General features: G+C 51.4%; 1 protein-coding gene and 1 long non-coding RNA gene across 13 annotated transcripts in view; one reads left to right on the forward strand and one right to left on the reverse strand.

Annotated features, from left to right (window-relative positions):
- The window catches only part of PBX3 (PBX homeobox 3), a 114,715-nt gene that overhangs the window by 4,892 nt on the left and 89,823 nt on the right, over window positions 1-20,000 (reverse strand). For 7 of the 11 annotated variants that reach the window (XM_080561413.1, XM_080561416.1, XM_080561418.1 and 4 more), the window contains 5 exons: window positions 16,123-16,364; window positions 10,812-11,002; window positions 8,685-8,820; window positions 1,823-1,988; window positions 513-625 (listed from right to left, as the gene is read on the reverse strand). In XM_080561413.1, the coding sequence (XP_080417539.1) occupies window positions 513-625; window positions 1,823-1,988; window positions 8,685-8,820; window positions 10,812-11,002; window positions 16,123-16,364 (848 nt within the window). Of the gene's footprint in view, window positions 1-512; window positions 626-1,822; window positions 1,989-2,180; window positions 2,443-8,684; window positions 8,821-10,811; window positions 11,003-16,122; window positions 16,365-20,000 lie in introns of those variants that run through there. The other 4 variants (XM_080561420.1, XM_080561423.1, XM_080561415.1 and 1 more) reach the window with 2 other exon arrangements.
- Window positions 16,376-20,000, forward strand: part of LOC308180197 — a 37,310-nt gene continuing 33,685 nt past the window's right edge. Inside the window, exon 1 of one of the 2 annotated variants that reach the window (XR_013940805.1) lies at window positions 16,376-20,000. This exon is cut by the window's right edge and continues 23,697 nt beyond it. This is a non-coding gene — a long non-coding RNA (uncharacterized lncRNA). The other variant, XR_013940806.1, reaches the window with a different exon arrangement.

Raw genomic sequence — 20,000 nt, forward strand, 5'->3', positions numbered from 1 at the left:
TATGGCATATATGCTGCATATAAAATATGGAGCTAGCCCTGTCTGTAAGGACTGGAAAAGTGACTGAGAATGACTTGTATTTTAATAGCTCAGTTAGATGTGTTCTGACATTCAAATAAATAAATAAATAAATAAAGCTTTGTCCGATAAATGAAACAAAGATGTTAAGGGGAAAAAATAAAAAGAAAAAAAAAGGAAAAAAAAGGAAAAAAAAAAAGAAAATTCACTGGATTTACAGTGTCCATGGAAGTCAGATGCACCCAATCCCATTCCATGAGCTCAAGCCAGAGCCGAATGCATTCACAAAGCTTCAAGTTTCAATCAGAAAAAAATCACTCTTTCCTTCATATTTGTGAAATTCAATGCTGGGGTAAGAATAGGTCACATTCAGAAATATGCAGCCTCCACTCTGCAGCGAGGCACAGACCATTTAATAGAGCCAGAGTAAGGCGGAATTTTTAGCCCAAACCCTACCCTGCTAGAAAGGCCCTACTTTGGGGCATTTCTCCTACCTGTGACTGCACATTGGCTCCGACTTGGGACCCCTGGTAAGAATCCCCATTCAGACTCTGCATGTTCATGAACATGTCCCCAGAATTTGGGAGGTTAAAAGAACCAGAAGAACCTGGAAAGGAAAGAGTTAGGTAGCTGAATAACAGAGAGCTACAAATATATAACCCCAAAGACCTCAGGGCAGGGGAAGGAGAAGAAGAAAGGAAACAAGAAGGAAAGGTAGTGCACAACAGAGAAAAAGCTCCTGACCCCGCAGGAGGGGAGCTGGGGGCCAGCGGGACACCCATGCCACACGGGGACTTGTGCTGCTTCTCCCCGTCGCACTGGCTGGCGCACAGCCGGAGCACGCGGGAAGTCAGGGAAACCCAGCAGAACCCGTGGCCAGTCGTCCCCGCTGGAAGAGCAACTTGCAGAAAAACAAGCTTTAATGTCGAGTGCTTTCCTCTCGTGGATCGCTTCATCTCGAGATGCTATCTCTAAACACTCTGAGAAAAACTCATTTTGAATCTGTGTTTAATGTCTCCTTCAAAAGGAAATGGCTGGTAATTTCTAATTAGTTGATTTATTACCATCAGAGGAGGAACCTTTTTTTTTTTTAAACTTTCCTTTGATTAAAGTTTTTTTTTTTTTCCCATGGATCTTTATACCCTTTAAAAGTTGTCTACGACTAAGTTGTGGCAAAGCTGCACTGTAAATAGTGTCAAACACATCTGTGCTCTGTGGAAACCTTTGCCTCTGCAGCCCCCAAAGTGACTTCCTCTTTAGACACTCCCTCTATAATTTAATGCTTAGATTTGCAAAATGTCAACAAAGCGCTAGCGAGACAGTTTTTAAATACTGTAAAAGAACATGCGGTACAGCGACTCTGAAATAAAAGTTGTGTCCTTAGATTTCTATATATAATATACACTCCTTTCTAAGCAAGCCAGAGTTTACATTCTAATTAGTGCATGCTAAAATATTCCTCTATTTTGTTCTTATCTTGACAATAAACTTAACAGTTCTACAAAAACAGACTTGGAGCTCTGCCTCACTTTATTTTGTGTTATTTTCATGGAACGAGAAATGCTTAAAATATCTACAGAAACAAAGAAGCTGCCAGAAGTCTGAGTGAGGCAGACACCGCCGCTGCGAAACCACGCGGGCCCAGCTCTTCGCCAGCGCGCAGTGCCCAGCCCTCTCTGCGCCCCAGCCCGGGGGCGCACGGACCTGGTACTGCTCCCGCGGCCAGGGCTGCCGGGGGGCTGCGGAGTCCTCAGCCCGACCGAACTCATTGCAGGATGCTCTAACGCACGTGCCGGGTACGTACCAGAGTTTGGTGTGGTGGGGGAGTTTGTCTGGTTGTTCTGGACGGCCGCGGCCACGGCGTGTGCTGCGGTCACAGCCGTCTTTGCCGCGTAAAGGTTGGCTTCTTCCTGGAACTTCCCGATGTTCTTCTTGTACCTGATTCTCTTATTTCCAAACCAGTTGGACACCTACGGTGGGGAGAGGTGGGGCAGAGTGAAGGACACAAAGCATTTGACCTGACAAAGCACGATTCCTTTGAAATGCTGTGTTTGGTGCAGCAAACACACGCGCTCAAGCACCCAGCCTGTAACTGCTGGGCACCCCCATTAACAAAGCAATAATCAAGGATCAGTTAAATATTAGTACGGACGAGAGTACGATATGGCTCTGCTTGTGCATTGGCAAACTGATTCCCAAGGGGTGACGACCCATATCGTGGAGCTTGATGTAGCATTTAGCACAGCACTGTCTCCCATTCACATCAGCCACTTGTCAGTGAAATCGGTGCAAGACCCCAAAGGTGCTGAAGGGGGACCAAGGCGCCCGCCGGCTGAGCGAGGGAGCGGGCAGTGAGCGCAATTGTTCTTTATTTTGGGGCCAGAACAACCTTGGCAGCCTGCACTTACAGTCATGTTTGGTCAGCTGAAAATGAAAGGAATAATATAAATCAATAATGTCTGAAAAATCTCTTTCTTGTCCCCCTTTGAAGATGCTGTACTGAAGCCAAGGTGGCCTGTGGGGCCCTGGCCACTAACCCATGCAGAGGTCACGGCTGGAGCAGCTCAGAGAAGTTCCTGCACTGGTTTCTCAGCAGCTTTGCTTAACTTCAGCCACTGCAACAAAGGTAAATCAGAGCCAATGTTGCAAAGGTGGCAGCCAGGGCTGTCCAGACAAAAAAAAAAAGCATCCATAACAAAACAGAGGTAGAGGGGAGGGGACTGGTGACAACACAAGCAGTAATTAGCCACGGCCTGCAGCAAGGGACCAAAACACCTAAAAGGGACGGCAAACGTGGCCCACAGTGACACCCAGCTGGCGTCCTGCACCCCCTGAGTGCCCCCCAACCACCGCAGCTCTGCGGCACCTCTGAAAGCTCAGTGGTACGTCACAGCACCCAGCAAGGCCCCCGACACAGCAGACTGACTCTGCTGTATTTTAGGCAGCTATAGCTTTTGTTTTAATGCAATTAACCGAAAGCCTCTAGCTTTTAACTGTAATACAAGAGATGTATCTTATACATTCTGTTCCCTAGATAATACTCCACTGTATTCTATATATTGCACTTAATATTACCTTGTCAGTCAGAGAAGCAATAATGCATTAATGAAACCTAGCAAATAATTATTGTGGACAATCAGATTATGCTTTATTAACAGTTTCATAATTGAGAAATCTCTGTACATCAACTGTATTGTCCACGGATGTGTGCGAGACCCCTCTGTTTATGCACACTGCTGGACCAATCAAACAACAGCCATCACTAATAAAGGTTTATTTAATTCTCACAGTAAAATTTTAATATCACCAGCAGCCTGGGGAAGCCTCAACGAGTGGATTTGCTTGACATCAGATCGTTTCCATTCTGCTAGTCCCAATACTTCTTAATCTTTAATATCAAGGCAATTAAAATTAATGGCCACTCATCCAGAGCCACTGTGGGCAGTGTTTCCTTGACATCAATTGTTTGATGGGATTACCTAGAGGTTAAACTAACAAGCAAGGTTTAATTGGAAGCAATGAGAGGAGCAGCGATCGTACGTTATGTTTAACCCGCATACCACATCTAAATGAATATCCAGAAATGTTAAACTATTTCTGGGATTAAAGCACGCACTCGGCACGCGGGCAGAGCGCGGTGGCTGGGGCTGCTGCAGCTCCCCCTGTGACCGCAGCATCCCCCGGGTACGGATGTCACCGCTCGGGTACCCTTCGCCTCCCTGCCAAAGGACCCGCTGCTCCCGCGACACGCACAGCAGAGCACCCACGGCCAGCGTGGGCAGCGGGACGCGGCCGGGCCGGGGCCAGCACACAGCTAGAGCGGAGGGCAGGATCTGGGCTGGGTGAGCCACGTCCCTGTGGAGCCCTGCTGGCCCCCTGTACCCCCTGCCCCTGTGGCTGGCACCACAGCCCGCCCCGGGCACGGCTCAGGCTGGGCCACCTGCGAGGGCAGCAGCGGGAGCCGGGGCGGCTGCAGCACCCTGGCTGCTCGCCCTGCCTCGTGCTCACCCGAAACATGAAAGATGTCTCCATCATGAGCTGCTTCACAACACATTTTTCATTAAAACAAACTCTCTTCACATTAAAGAAAAAACAAAAAAAAAAATCCTCCTCCTGATCATTGAAAGCCAATTAATTAATTGGGCTTAATTGCATATTACATTTCAAACAATGCAGTTGCACTTATTTATCATGTTAATTGTAATGTAAAGTAAAAAGACAATAAATTATTACTTGAATTGTCAAGATGCCTAATGTGGGATTTAGGATGGGACAGGCCTGCCTCGTGTCTCTGCAGTGGCTGATTTCATGGGATAAATCAGTCCCCGTTCTGCAAAAGAACCAGCTCACACGAGAGCATCACTGTTGATATTTGTGAACTAAATACTTATGGATCACAGAAATTTTTCCATTGTGTTTTCAAGGGTTTGTAGCACTGTCTGTGTTCTGCACCTAATCAAATGACACAAAATAGAAAAAAATGAAATAAGCATAGTTAGCTTTAGAACATGTACCATAATTGTACAATTTTACCTCTAGAAACTATTTAAGCTTGCATCTTTTTTTTTTTCTTGCTTCCCAATGAAGTCAAGGGTAAGAGCCTATAAATCTGTAGCTCTCCCTGTCAATGCGCTTACAAAAACAAACTCAGAAGAAGCAGGGCCGGGAGGGCTGTTGGAACCCAGCTTTTACATTTATTAAAAAAATAAATATAAATATATTCTCTTGTCAAGCACATTCTTATTTTGTTTGAAGCAGTGAAAAATTTTATTGCTGTAATCCAGTGACATGCTTTCAGCAATGACTGTGCCCTTTCTACAGCCCATATGATAGACTGATAGTTGTTCATGACACCCTGAAAGAGACTCATCTGCAAAAGTATAAAACATCAGCCTCGCAGCCATGGTGGGGAGAGAACAGATGATACAGTTTATCTCCGGTGAACACGTGCTGATCGGGTAGTTCTAAATTACAGCCAACGATGTTCTGTTAAGGACTTTTTTTCCCCAGAATTACCTTTTCCCATACTCTTAAAAATGAAATTGTATGAGGCGTTCATCTTAATAAATAGTTTGTCTTTATGCTTTTCTTGAAAAACCTTCTCTACATATAATTTTAAACACGGATATCAAAACTAAAACCATCTATCTCCCATCTGTAACTAAATGATTCTGGGAGACAATTTTTTTGTAGCTCAATAAAGTGCCTTGGCAGCAAGATTTCCAGTCAGCTGCTCAATCTGGGGGGAGGATGACCCAAAATACTCACTAATTAAGTGTTTGAGGGAGAAAATGCTCTGCCATGAATCTGCCCCTAGCATTTCCAAGACACTGACAGTACAAGAAAGAAATACCCTGGATCATTGTTAGGAGAGGCTACACGGAAAGCCCAGCTCAGCCAGAAAAAGGACAAAGCCTCTTCGTCAAACATGAACTCAAAGCTGCAGGAGTCTGGAAAGCCATCCGTTAACTCTTCCCACCCCCACCCCATTTCCCAGCTCTTTGCACCTCCGGGGCCTTTGTGGCCAGGCAGGTAGCGAAGGCACGGTGCCAGGCAAGGCGGTGTCTAAGGGACTCCCAGTCGGAGCTGGAATGCGTACACTTAGAGATTTTTTCATAAAAGCCCTGCGCAAGGTGTAGCTCAGCCACTCGCTTGGATGCCATTGCTTATCCCAGGCGATGCTACTCCTGCCAGTATTTTAAATGACTGCTCAATTTACCCCTGATTTCTGGATTACATCCTCTGACTTTTGCTGCCAAGCACTAGTGCAGCATGCACTGTGCTATTTTACAGTGCGTGCTCAGAGCTTTTCTGCTAGACAGCCTCCAAAATATATACGTTTTTTGGTACAAAGGAAGACAACTTCAGCCCAGTTCAACCTAGTAAATATCAACTAATCCTGCAGTCCTGCCATACGGCCTTTGGAAATGCCTTTGAAAATCAAAGAATAGGATAGCCATAGTATTCACATTTTCTAGCTGTGACAGCAGATCTATCAGGAACTCAAGCAACCAACTGATCGGAAGCACTCCCTCTCTCGCATGCGTGCTCCTCTCATATTAGATGATACACTGCCCAGTTTTCTGGCTTCCCCATCATCTGGAGCATTTATACAACTTTTGCCACACTGAAGCTCCCACCACAGCCCCTAATCTGCACCTCCTGCAGCTAATGCCAGGGCTCTGTGGTTAATGCTGCCCTTGCTCCTAGGTCGGTAAATGTCACTCTTCAGAGCCCAGGATGGTACAGAGCGCGACAGAGGAGGCAACGCAGCCACTCCCATCACTCACACAGCCTTCCTAACGGATTCAAGAAACAACTAATTCACACTCATATCAAACGTTAAAGAGACAAACCTATATTCATGCCACAGGCTGACTGCTGCTGCTACATTTTTGGACCATCTGCCTGCCTTTTATTTCATTCTATAATATATACACTAAATCTTATCAAACAACCAATTAAAAAATGAAATCATATCTATTAGCACTAGAAGCAATCAATTATGGATTCTCAAGTGTTTCATCCCATGATCTTCAGCTTCTTCAGCCTTGTAATGCTCTAGCTTTTTATCTGCAAACTCTCCAGGACCACTAACCCTTCCTCTGCCAGGCACAGCTATCTGTCCCCTGGCTGGACACAAAATCTCTTCAGCAAGTCTACTGTGCTCTCCACCATGGTGTTTTTCCTGGTTACACTTTGTCAGTGGAGCTGAAGGACTTTGGGGATCTCCAACTTGGCATCAACGGTGTTGGCCCTCCCAACTCTGCAGCGAGCTGCCTTAGCTCTTGTGGAAGGATTTTCCAAACACCATTTACTGGAGGAATTTCAATAAGTTATCTTGTGCCAAGAAGACAGAAACCAGCAACAAGACACAGGGCTGCGCACCAGGCTGCCCAGGTACTCTACAGCTGTTCGGCTGGCTCCAGGCATCCACGAGAGCCGCAGCGATACCTGCGGGCTGGGAGAGATGCCCAGCAGCCACTGCAGCTGCCCCTGTATCTGCTGGGGCTGCACTCACTCGCAGGATCTGGCAGTGACAAAGGAGCAATGTGAGAGAGTGAGTTTGGCGCTGATGTCCCCAGAGGAGACCCCGCTGTGCCGCACCAAGGAGGGCAGCTCAGATACCGTGCCCTGCCCGCGCAGCAGGCTCACTGGAGCAACATCTGCTTCCTTCTCACTGTGAGCATTATCCAAGAAAACCAGAAGTCCTGCTTGTCACCACAGTCAGTGGTAAGTGGACTGGGAAAAACTGCCCCAGCCTCCTCCTCTTACCTGCACCTGGCACACGCGCTTCCCACCCATCAGGGGCGCGGGACATGCTGCAAGCTGCGGAGCAAGCAAGGCACACACACGACTCCACCAGCTTCTTTCACGGCATGGGATGGCTTTGTGCCTGGGTTTGTACTTCTGATGGCACTTCCAAAGTTAATTAAGTAAGATCAGATTTTGGGGATCTGGGTGGCCTGTCTCACAGGAGGTTTCATTTGGAAGTCTTCAATAGAAGTGCCTGAATTTTTCATGGATTCAATGGAGACCTATAAAGTAAATCTCAACTCAGGTCTTAATTATAAAGCTAAAGGTTGCATTGCTAATAATGCCAATACTGAAGCCTGCAATCATTAATAGTTAACACATTCGCCGCAGGCATTGTTCCTCTAAAGGACCTGAAATATTGATAAGCAGAGCTCGCAGAGCTGGGAGGAGATGGCATGCCAGCCCCGCAACAGGACAGCTGGAGAACACGGACACTGCTGGTGAACTTTTCTGCTACCCAAATGCAAACTTCCCCTCACAGTGCAAATGTACGAGCCAGATCTGCTGTGGGATTATTTTGGCTTCCTATCAAACATACAGGCCACAAGAAATGAATAATATTATTTTGTTTTTTAAGCTGGTGAAGGAAACAGTGAAAGAACACTTGATGTAGCAGTGTCATCAGCCTGAACACCACTGTGAGGAGCCACTCTGGAGCTGTACATGTATTTTGGCCTACACACAAACAGCCTCTGACAAAGAAAGCATGCCCTTCTCATTAAGGGGATACTATTTTTCTTGCATTAACTTTACAGCAACATCTGTTATATACGATAAAATGAAGTCAGTCTTCATCATTCATCTTTGCTACAAAGAAACCACTCACATCACTTCAGTAATATTGAGAGGCTGCATTCCTGCCTGGCTTGGAGAAATGACTTCAACTAATCAAAGAAATTCTGATCTATAGAGATAGATTATATGTTTGTCAATAAACTGGCTTTCCCCAAAATAATGTTAAGTTGTAACGAATCTGTAACAGATGATAAGGCTCAGCTAGGAGTAGCTCTGACTGTACAGAGAAGTCTGACGTAGAATAGGATGCTAACGTTACCTCCTTCTTATTCCTACTTTCCTCATTGCACACACACTCGCTTACCCCGGAACAACCCCAGCTGCCCACAGTCACGCTGCATTCCCTGCAGAGCTCAGCCATGCCCCCTTTCCCTGCTGAAATTCACATCCACTCCTGGTCAGTAACGTAAAGTCAAAGGGACTAGGAAGGAGCATGGGGCAGGGACCTTCTGTATATCACAGCTCCCTGTCGAAGCCCACGCTGAGCCAGGCAGAGGGCAGCTTTGCCAAGGTAGAGGTGGAGGAAGGAGGCTGCACTCCCACCTGCTGCCTACCTGCGATACTGTGATGCTGCATTTCTTTGCCAGCTCTTCTTTGGCTTCTTCACTGGGGTAAGGGTTACTGAGGTGGGAGTAAAAATACTCATTCAAGATTTCTGTGGCTTGTTTACTGAAGTTGCGCCTTTTCCGCCTGAAAAGAGACAAGAAAACCACAGCTGTTCCAGACGTGCACAGTTCCGGCTGGGCCGCGGGGTGGGAGCAGCCCCCATTGCCCACCCGCAGCATGCGGCCACCTCGGCACCTGCCTGGCCCCGCGGGCTCCATGCCAAGGGCTGCAGCACCCGTCCGTGGGGTCCGGCCGTGGCAGGGCCCAGGCGCGGCCTCCAACCTCACCCAGCTTCCACAGAGGCCTTCACCCCGACGGTGCGCAGATGCCACCCGCCTGCAGCGGGCTGGCACCAGCAGCAGCAGGAGTCAGGGAAGAGATGAGCGGAGGGAGGGCATGGAGCCACCAGCGCCCACACGGACCCAGCCTCAGCCTCCCAGGGCACATCGCCCTCTGCGCTGCTAAACCTCCCTTGGCTGATAACAGCGTGACCGAGCTCTTCCCCTTCGCTGGCAGGTCAGCCAGGGCTCCTGCAAAGGGCTGTTGGGGTGAGCACAGGGGGACCCCCTTCATGCCACGTCCTTATCTAGCGCTCATCGAGCTAATTGGCTTCCCGTGGCAGCAGCTGCCAGGCCTCGGCAAGGCCAGGCCCAGCCAGGCTTGCTCCTGCCGAGGGCCACGCGCAGGACACGGCACCGAGGGCCGCTGAGGCGCTGCGAGGCGCAGCCTGCCTGCCCCAAGGATGCCGCAGCGCCGCAGGCACGCCTCGTGCCACCTCCCCTCCACACGGGCCGCAGCCGCAGCACCTGCACAGCCACAGCTGCCTTCCTCCCCGCTGACATCGGCTGCTCGCCTCCCTGAGCGCATCCTCACGAAGGCACCGGTTAAACATTTCCTTCAGAGCTCCCTTCCCCTCCGGGCTGGTTGCAATCAAACTGCCGGCGCCTCAGGCCAGCAGGCAGCCGAGCGGCAATCCCCAGCGCTCTCTTCCAGGAGTATCACGATGCTGCTAACGACGCTGTATCCTGGAGCAGGCAGACTCTCCCTAGAGCTCCGTTTATCTCATTACTGTGCTTCCGCTCATTTTGCCTTATTTACCTTCCTCCTTTTTAAAGAAATCACTTTAAAATGTGCAGCTGCAAGCTTTACCTTTTGCAGTTACTGGAGCTCTCCATAGACGTTTCCTCCAACTGTTTGTAATTACCCTAATTTGCCACACCTGCCAGTGACCTCCTTGTTAATAAAATTATTTTGCTCTTGTTTAGCTCCTCACAGCTTTCAGGTGTGAAGCAGGAGCTAGCTGCTACAGGCAGGCTCTGCGTGGCGCCTGAGGCTCCTTCGCCCTCTGCTTGGGCTCTCCCTGTGCTGCCGGGCCCGGCCAGCTGCCAGCGCCCTGGGAAAGGGATAGTGCTGGGGGCCGACATCCCACCTTGTCGGGGCTACTCAGCAAATTTGGCTGTGTCTGCAAACCTCTTCTTAATCTGTGCCTGCCCATCTCCTCACAGCCCAGAAAGAGCAGCGTGCTCCAGCTGCTGCGGACAGCAGTGCTGAGCTCCAGCATTTTGCAAGGGACGCATGTGGTGGCTGTTGCTGGTTCACGAGGTGCTGCCTCCTCCCTTACCCTAGCCGAGCAACAGCTTGTTGGGAGAAGGGCCAGCAAATCTGGCTTTTGGAAAGCATTGTCGCCTTTCTTACCTCAGGCACAGGCAGCTGCTAACCCAGTCAGCCTCAGCCTGTGGCACGTCCCTTCCAGATAACTGGGCGCTTCGTTATGGGGCCAGTTATGGCCTTATGCTGTGAGATGTTGGTACCTGCAGCCATTTAAATAACTGCTGGGGTGACAAAACAGCTCTCTGCACAAACCCTATGCAACTCCTACATGAGCAGGGTAAACAAACAAGCACACGGTAAACAAACCTAATCTTTGCACTAAAATGTGTTCAAAAATGCTGATGTTTATGAAAGCTCTCTGAACAGCAGCCTGCCCTGTGTGCAGGCACAGCTCCCAGGAGGGCCAGGCTTCCACTGGGCTGCTGTGTCCCAGCAAGGGCATGGGGTACTCGTCTCTGCCTTACCTGGCATCAAGGAACCTTGACCTTAAAATCATGACCGCTTCACAAGTACTTTGTTTGAGCTGCATCTGGATGGAGCTGAATTTTCGATGAATGATGCCCACCATCCTTTCAATCTCCTTGGGAGAAATGGGACGTGTCCGACTCTGTTCTCTGAGAAGATTCATCACATGTGTGGTAAATTCATTACATGCCTGCAAAGGAAGGAGAAGCTTAGAAACTGCTTTGTGTCATCGCAAAAGGACACAAGCTGGCATCTGACCCCAAGGTGCCAACGGTAGTGGGGGATCCCCACGCTGCCCCATCCCTGCACGTGGCCACAGGAGCACATCGCACACATCCAGTATGTGAGCTCTACGTCTCCCTACAGCAGCCACGGCTGGCACAGCTCCTCCTCACCCTTACCCCTTCCCAGCCATGGAAGCAAAGGGTGTCCGGCATCTGCAGGCAACCCACAGCAGGGAGCTGGGGTCCTGCTGGGTGCCTGTACATGAATTCGGGCAGGAGAAGGATGTGAGAGGGGACCAGCGTGCGCTCAGCAGGTGAATGAGCACAAACTGCTGGCAATCAGCACTTGCAAGAGGTGGGCTGAACCCCGGACAAGCAGCACGTAGGAGTTTAACTCCTTGCAGCAGATTTGGGAAATGAAACCTGTCCGAGGTGCCTTGTGCAGTTCCCTTCTGCAGGTGGCATCGCAGCCAGGCCGTGCGGCAGCCTGGCCTTGCAGTGCTGCCGGGGCGGTGGGGAGGGCAGCATTCGGAGCCATCAACTACCAGGCCCAGAATATGCAGGCAAAAGGACACAATGATATAAACTTCTGCAGGCTGCATCAGCAGCAGGCTTTGCCTGCTCCGAGCCTCTGCATGACCAAGTGGCTGTCACGCTGGCATCCCGGCTTCCCCCCACGCAGGCTGCAAGCTGCCACAAACTATGCTGATTTATGTCTCCTTTATCTCTTTCAAAAACAAAACCCGGGCCTGCTGTCTGCTCGGGAGAGCGGCGGCGCAGCCGCAGGGCTCCCTCCCCGGCACGGTGCTGGAGCGCGGCCGGGGCAGGGACCTGCCTGGCCCAGCGGCGGGAGGGGGCTCGGCGCCACGCCGGTGCAGCGGGCTCACGGGCACACAGCACCCGTCCCGCGAGCGCTCACCAGGCAGGGCTGAGCAGGGGCTGAGGGTCTCGGCAGGCACGCACGTTGGCTGCACGAGGAGCCAGCCCTGCTCACGCACTGCGGAGCTGGAATCGCTTCCAAACAAGGCCAGAGGATTTCGCTCTCGTGCATCCGACGGAACGGGCTACGAGCACGATGCTCGGCAGTCTCTAAATCACGCGGGGGAAGCAGTACCACTATCTCGTTCAGACCACATATGTTAAGTTTCTGTTTGATTCCAGCTCCCCTCTTTCTTCTAAAGCCAGGGTTGAAAATATCACTACGACTTGTCTTACAACTACGTTTTCAGTGGTTTTCCTGTGTTTCAACAGATTATGTGAGGGAAAGAGTTAAAAGTGAAAAGTTTATGCATCTAAAAACTCATAATTTCCTATAACATTTGCTGAACGTCTCACAACTTATTAAGTGAAGCCATCTATGAATGCAAATGCTGATTAGCAATTTGGCAATAGCCCAACATTCACAGAATTCACATAGCTTTTCTTTAAACCAGTAGTTCATACATGATTAATTAGAACATCTCATTTATGTAGTGTGCACTTTAGCTCATTACTCTAAGTAAAATTCGTTAAGTATTTACATTTAGATAATTAAAATCTGGGTACACCCTTAAGAAAGATGCATACACTTCAGGCAAAGTGATTTTTTTTTTCTTTACACTACTGAAAGTAAATTACAGGGTAATTTACATCCTCGCCGCACCGTGTGGAGGCAGCGTTCGGCCGAGGCGCGGAGCAGGGTGCCCCACGCGTGCCACCGCAGGCGGCTGGCACCGGGCGCTGCAGGCACTGCGGGTGCGACGGGCTCCTCCCGGCAGATGCCCACCTGGGACTGCCCACCACAGTCTGAGCGTCAGGGTAAGGAACTTGACCTGTCTAATCCTCGTTTGTCATTTGCATAGTTTTTCTCCTTTCTGTTTTGACTTTCCAGGCTCCCCAGATTGCCGCAGAGTGCCCACCCCTGCTGGCCGCCGGCCTCTCACCACGCAGCGAGACCTGTGCAGACCTGGGGAGTTCATTCCTAAAGTACTATTAAAACAGTAACTGTTATTTAAAAATAATTTCGGGTACTTCTGTTCTGTGAAAAATATTTCACCACAAATATGATACCAAAAATTGTATGTTTCAAAGCTAAAGTGAGTTTCTTAATTTCAAGAAGCAAAAATCTTTCCCTGAGTTTCCTTGAAATGCTTGATAATATTTAGTTTGCCTACATCTATTTAAAAGGCCTGCTTTTAATTTATTTTCCCCGGTATCTCCCATCTGTGGAGTTACTGCAGCCCAGCAGAGTGGAAGTAAGCTCAGAAGACACCAATGCTTTGTCTTGTTTTCTCTTGTTTATTTATAGCGTCCGAGCTACTTGATCCCTTTTTCAGTACTATTTTTCAGGCCTCTGCTTGGTGCCTGAGACGTTATTAATAATGTCAGGTTATAAGTGATGGCCTTGTTAACCTGCTCAGAAACCTTGTAGGAGCGGAGGATGCTTCTGCTCGCCTTAATGCTTAATCAAGACTCCTCAGACAAATGCAAGGAACAGAGAGGAAATGGCCCAAAACAGTCTCCAGCCGCACAGTGCCACAGTGCTCTGAGGGTGGCTGGTGTCCTCCGAAGGGCCACACTTCACCCCAGTTTGGGGTGAATCCAGAAGACATCTGTGAACTCAGAAAGCAGGTTCCCAGCTGCTCCGGGAGGCCTGGGACCCTTACAGTACTTTTGCCTACAGCAAAAAATGTATTTCAGTGTAATTATAGAAGATAGCTTTCAATATGTCATCTCTATTATAGTAGCTGTAAATTATGGAAAGAGCTGCCTGTGTACGACCATTTCTCCTGGCACACGGCGAGGGGAGAGTTGTGTGATGGCGTGACACACTTTCCATTTTCCTTTCTCTTTTTTTTTTCTCCGAGTGCATTCCCCTAACTGGCAACAAATGTCAGGATCAAACTCCGTCTGGAAAGCATCTTCAGAAAGACGCTTCAGCGTCTGCTGCCGGCTGCGGCGGGGCGGGAGGCGCGCGGGCGAGCGAGGCGAGGGCAGGAGCTGCCCCTGCTCGGCAGCGGGGCTGCGCTGTGCGCCCCGACCCCGGCCCCTGCCCGCCTGCGGGAGGGCAGCCCCGCTCCGGGAGCTCGCAGCCGCTGGAGGCAGGGATGCAGAGTCCCGGCTGCCTCTCAGCTGCTGAGACAGGCGCTGTTTTGAGACAAACTGGTAGGAGACAGTTTGCTGCAAGGCTGGGGAAATTATCATATTTCTGTAGAGCAGACATTGCTGGGTGTCAGGATCAACAGGGGGAAGCGTACATGTTTCGGAACAACTCCACCTCTCTCTCTTTCTCCTCGCAGCATCTGAGCATCCTCCAAAGTTTCCTGTGGTGTGGACGGATGGCTGTGACATTTCAGCTGAAACCTTTGTAAATGGAGCTACAGGGCTAAAAATGCTAGTGGTTCCCCCACATCATTAAACTTGTTACAGTCAAAGGACGCTTGCCAGCAAACGGCTGTAAGCATCGACCTGCGTTCGCTTTGGCCCCAGTTCTATCTCCAGCTTGTGTCCCTGTGCTTTGAAAAGACATGCTCCTGCTGGACAGTGCTCATTAATCTGGTGGCCATCCCCGGGTAGGCACTACAGGCGGCACGCTGGGGCACCACTGCGCCAGGAGAGCTCAAGGGTCCTCACGGGACGTTTGGTGGCCTTGGGAGGAGTGGAGGTCACTCGAAGGAGAAAACATTTGCACAAAGGCCCTGCACCCCTTGAACAGCAGGGAGAAGGAGGCAGCTACAGAGCGGGCAGAGCCACCGGCGCAGGGAGCGCGCCGCCCGGGCCACGTCCCGCTGGTGCCCGCAGCAGGAGGCCGCGAGGACACCGCCCCGCGCCGCCCCCGCCGCAGCACGGGCTGCTGCAGCACCGCTGCCTCTCGGAGACCAGGCCTTTGTTTCCAATAGCACAAAAACACACAGCCAAGCAGACAGGGACCTTTCAGAGGGTCTTCACCAGAAAAAAGCAGGAAACTGAAAATAAAGGCCCCACTGGCAAGGCAGCCCAGCCCTGCGCGGCAAAGCCGAGGGGAAGCGTGCCGCGGCACAGCGGGGAGCGAGCGCGGGCAGCGCGGTGCACGGTTCTCTGCCCTCGCGGCTTCAAGCGGTTTCATCACTGCCTCCACATCTCTTTTGTGGTTTTGGTCTGTTCAGACCGATGCTTTGCCATGATGGGCTGGGGGCAAGTGCAGGACTTCCCCGCGCTCAGCTTGGGAAACCACCAGCTGATGAGGTTTTGCTGAGCTGATTAGGCTCAGGGTTTGCGAGCTTTATTAGGACACCTCTCGAAGAGGAAAACAAAGACACTGCTTGAGGCTTGCAAGGGCCGGAGGTCTCACACCATTCTTCCCTCCCCCTGTGCTGTGATGTGGATGTTCACTGAGAAACCAGAGAGGGGGTGAGCAGAGGGTCCCCCCGCCCCTGCGGGTGACTGGCTGTGCCCACAGCAGCAGCAGCGCTGGGCCGAGCTGCGGCAGGCAGCACGCCTCGCGTCTCCCTGAGCCCCCCGAGCAGCGCACGTGACGGGTCGCTGAGACCCAGCGTCGAGCTTCTTACCACGGTGCTCTGCAGCGCACCCCCAATGCAGGCAGGGGCACTGAGGGCTGGCGCCAGCCCAGGAGGGTTTCACCAGGACCTCCCTGTCCCCTTCCCGCTGGGGCAGCTCCCAAAGCCCAGCCCGGGTGCAGCCCCCCCGGCGCAGCCCCACGCCTCTGCCTCCTCGTGCCCGCTCACCACAGGCACCCACGTGGCCCCAGCCCACGTGCGCTCACGGCGTGTCCCGAGCGGGCTCCCGAGTGGCGCTGAGTACCGGGAGCTCTCCGGTTCTGTCCCACCCAGGGCTGGCTCCAAAAGCAGGAGCACCAGCTCAGGTGTTTGTGTTGCTTTTATGCGGCTACAGACAACAGAAAACACTCAGGCATGCAAGACATGTGCCCTGCGCCCAGCAAACGCCAGCGTGTGGCCCCAGGGACGCGGATGGGTGCCCAGCCCCTGCAGGGAGTGCGGGGCGGCAGGGGCGCGGGGTGCGCTGATGGGGCCCTGGGCGGCGGGTACTGGCGATAAGAAGTGCGAGAGCAGCGGCAGGTACACGTACAACTGAGAGGCTGATGTCTGACCTGTTCATATTTCTCCAGCTCTGTGTGATAGATTTGTCTGATCTGGGTCAATTTGGCTCTGTAATCTGAGTGTTCAATAGAGTTATCTGAAGACCCTCCAGAGGCTGCTGCGGCTGCAGCTGCTGCTGCCGATCCCCCACCTTTCTCCGGACCTGAGACTCCTTCTGCCAGAAGCATATTGTCTAGTCTCATTAGCTGGGGATCGGGAGGGTCTTCCTCCTGGGCTCCTCGGATGCTCAAACCTTGGGCAGAAAAGAGAGAACAAGAGAAAATACAGTCAGTATTTCTTGCATCTGCCAGGCTCTGCCCGCTCACACGAGGTGCCATGGCCCTGTGGCCCTGCAGGGTCGGACCTGCCCTGGCCATCCTCCACCCTGCCGTGCCCTGCGGCACCCAGGCAGCCCTGTCCTCCCAGGAAAGGCCGTGAAACTCGGGCAGACAAACTCTGTGGGCTCCCAGCCATCCCACAGAACCCCATCGGTTCCCATAAAGAGCAAGAATGTCTTCCTCCAGCTTTTAAAGGACCCTGCAGAATTTTTAAACACTTCATTGTAAGTATTAAAAGAATATTCACGTGAGTACAGATGCGTGTGCCTTCCGGTTGTTTTCCAAGACATATCTAAATCTACACAAGGCTGGCATTATCCCTATACATTATATCACTTTGATGCAAGACCACGTGGTAAAAGTAAGTGCATTATTTATTTGGAAATAATTGATTTGCTTCTCATTTCCTTCCAAATGGATCCAAGCACTACATTATTCTGAGACTTGCACCATTGGATTCTTCCTACAAGGTCCAGGCATTGGCCTTAAGTGCTGGGACAAAAAGCTGCCGCTCGCCCCTGAGCTACAGCAGACTCCAGGCAAAGCTCCCACTGGTACCAGGCACGTGGATGCAACCGTCCCTACGTGTGCCAGGAGTCCCTGGCTCCACACAGGTGCCCTGTGCTGAAATCTCCTGTAGGGAAGGGGAAAGGGCTGAGACAGAATCAAGGCGATGGCTCAGAAAGGACTGCCATGGGGAGCAACGGCAAGGAGGCAGCAGCAGGCGCAGGACTGGCCCGGGCACTGGGCACACACACCACGGGACTGAGCTGCCCCTCTCCGTGCGGGAATTTAGTTGCGATCATGATGCTGGGGTATTCAGTGTGGTTAAAGTTGCTGGTGCTCTTGCACTCGTTGTTGGGAACAATATTTTAAATCTAATTTCTGTTTTAAATCCAGAATTTCCAAAGTGATGCTCAGTCAGCAATCTCTTCTGCATCCTATAGATCAAGGCTGACAATTTGTAAGTTTAATCAGGGTATACGGGCACGGTGCCAAGCTGTTATCAACAATGCCGAAAACAAAGTTTAAAAATAATTACAGTCGTATAGAAATCACTAGAGCCGTGGCTTCTTGAATCAACATTTCCATTAAAGATGTAATGCAGCCATGTACATCCCAGCCCAATTAACCTCTTTACATCTGTGTAAGAGCAGGCACTGGCATGCTGGCTGCTGCGGGTCCCGGGGGGCTGCCGCTGCCCCCAGCACGCTCGCAGGGCACCTGTGCCCGTCTTTGCTGCTCGCAGCGGTGCAGGCTCCGAGCAGGCAGCGCCAGACGTGGCAGCAGCACCCGCAGCAGCCACACGCACAGCTGAGCACAGCGGTGCTGCTTTCTGTGCAGGACCAGCGGCCGCTCCCATACAGACTGCTCCATGATGTCCGAAATGCTCTGCACGATGTGCAGTGACCCCTGCCTGGCCAGCCTCCCTGACTCGAGAGAGCACAGCGTTAACTTTGCTCTAAAATACACATTTTAAACCCGTCACCTTCATTTAAAACTATAATTCCATATAATTTCATGGGAACAATAAAAATGTCTCATCATCGCTTTAACTTATTTCAGTTGCCCGTTTAGAGGTTCACGGGGTTTGAAAATAGAGTGCATCGCCACAGCGCGCCCCTGGGTGCACGCACCGGGACAGCCCGGCCACGGCCACGGCCACGGCCACGGCCACCCGTGCTGCTCCGTGCGTGCCTGCGGAGGGAGGGCGATGCCCAGCGCCGCGGCCCCGTGGTGGCCAGCCCGGGTCGGGAGCCCCTGGCCCCGGCTCCCATCAGGCAGGGCTGCACCAGCACCGCCCCGGCCCTTGCGCCCCGCGTTTCCCTGAGGCTTGCTGCGTTGCTCGTGCACAGCCAAGGCAAAAATCCAAGGCATTCCGGCTAGTGTGGGCTGGTATTTCTGCACCGTGTCAGTGAGGTATGCCTCCTGTTTATCTTACTGCTTTTCTGGTCTGGTCATATGTTTAACAACGTTCTGGTTTTAATCCACTCTAGCTCGCAGTCCCTTCTTGCGGATGATTCCTACTGTTATTCCTTTTTTTGCTTCTGGACTCTTTCTCAGCCTGTGCTTCCTGTGCTCTACTCCAGCTGGTTTTCTCCAGCTGCATCTCTGCTATGAAATTTATGCACCCTTCCAGTATCACAGCACCAGTCCCGCTCATCTCCCCCGATGCTGCGAGATGGCGGGCCAAAATCTGCAGTGCAGTAATTTGGTACAATTGCTGTGATTTCAGCATCATTTTCTCCTGAGTACAGGCCAAGGATTACAGGGCTTTGTCCAAAATGACACTATCCATCCAGACTTAAATTAATATTCAAAACCCCCAACCCTCCTTGTGTAAATTGACAAAGGACAGCGGATGTTCCCCAAGGTTGAAATGCAAAAGACGATGTCTGCAACGGAGACTAACGGAGTCAACGGCAGTGAGAGGCCCCAGAGCACAAGAGGAAGAAATCCAGCAGATAAAAACAATGACGAAGCCACGGAGGTGTCTTGCACGCAACCCTAGTGCGTATCTCCAGAGCAGGTGACGGGGCTGGCAGACGGTGCTCATCTCAGTGTTAAGTGATACCCCCGTGTCCGAGGCATCCCGCCCAGAGAGCGTGAGCCTGCCGGCAGCCCGCAGACAAAGGGATGACGAAGTGTTCGTGCGGGGAGGCAACATTTGTTTTGCCCCTGAGTGAGCCGCATCGTTCATTCGAACGGCAAAGCCACAAGTTGATTAACTGATTCTCAACGAGAATTAAGCTGTGCGTTAACTCCGATCTTTCCTGAGGAGCTGTGGGGAGCAGGCCAGCACGCCTGGCAGGGCCTGGAGTCCCTGGGGGCGGCGGCAGCAGCGCCGATGAGCTCCCCTCAGTCCGGGAGAAGGCGCAGCTCCGCAGCAGCCCGCGCGTTGCAGCAGCGTGCTCGGCTGCAGGTTCAACGCTGTAATGCCATCCGAGGAGCCAGAGCACCGCCAGGGCTCCTCAGCCAGGAGGAAAGCTCTCGCTATTCGCTGGCAACATGTTTGCTCCTACCAGCACCTGCCTTTATAAATTACTCGTCGTTTGAATACGGCGATAATATATGTATTTTTTGACATATAAGCTCACACTCAGTGGCTATTGTTTCCCTCTTTTATTCCTCAGTATATCAACCTATGAGTTTATTACTGTTTAGCTCACTGACCTTTCAATGCATCGTGGAATTAAGGTGCAGCGCGGACTGGAAAGAACACAACAATACATCACCTCCAGGAGGGCTGCAGCTGCGCTAGCGGCAGCGGAAGCGCGAGGGTCGTGGCGAGGCGGCAGCCAGCAGGCAGCGCTGACCAGAGGCGAGCCCCTCCATCCATAACGCGCTCAGGGGCTGCCTTAGCAAGTCCTCCGGAGATCCACGACTGTTCACTAATAGCGTACGTACACTTGGGTCTGCACAATATTTAAAATCTAGTATCCTTGGTGACAATAGTGCATTATAAGTTAATAAAAAGCATGTGTGCTACTGATTTTAATCTGCTTATAACTACAACGTTCATTTCAGTATCTCAATGATTTAGACAAATC

This window comes from Anser brachyrhynchus (assembly GCF_964034855.1).
Source record: "Anser brachyrhynchus genome assembly, chromosome: 19".
NCBI classification, from domain to species: Eukaryota; Metazoa; Chordata; class Aves; order Anseriformes; family Anatidae; genus Anser; species Anser brachyrhynchus.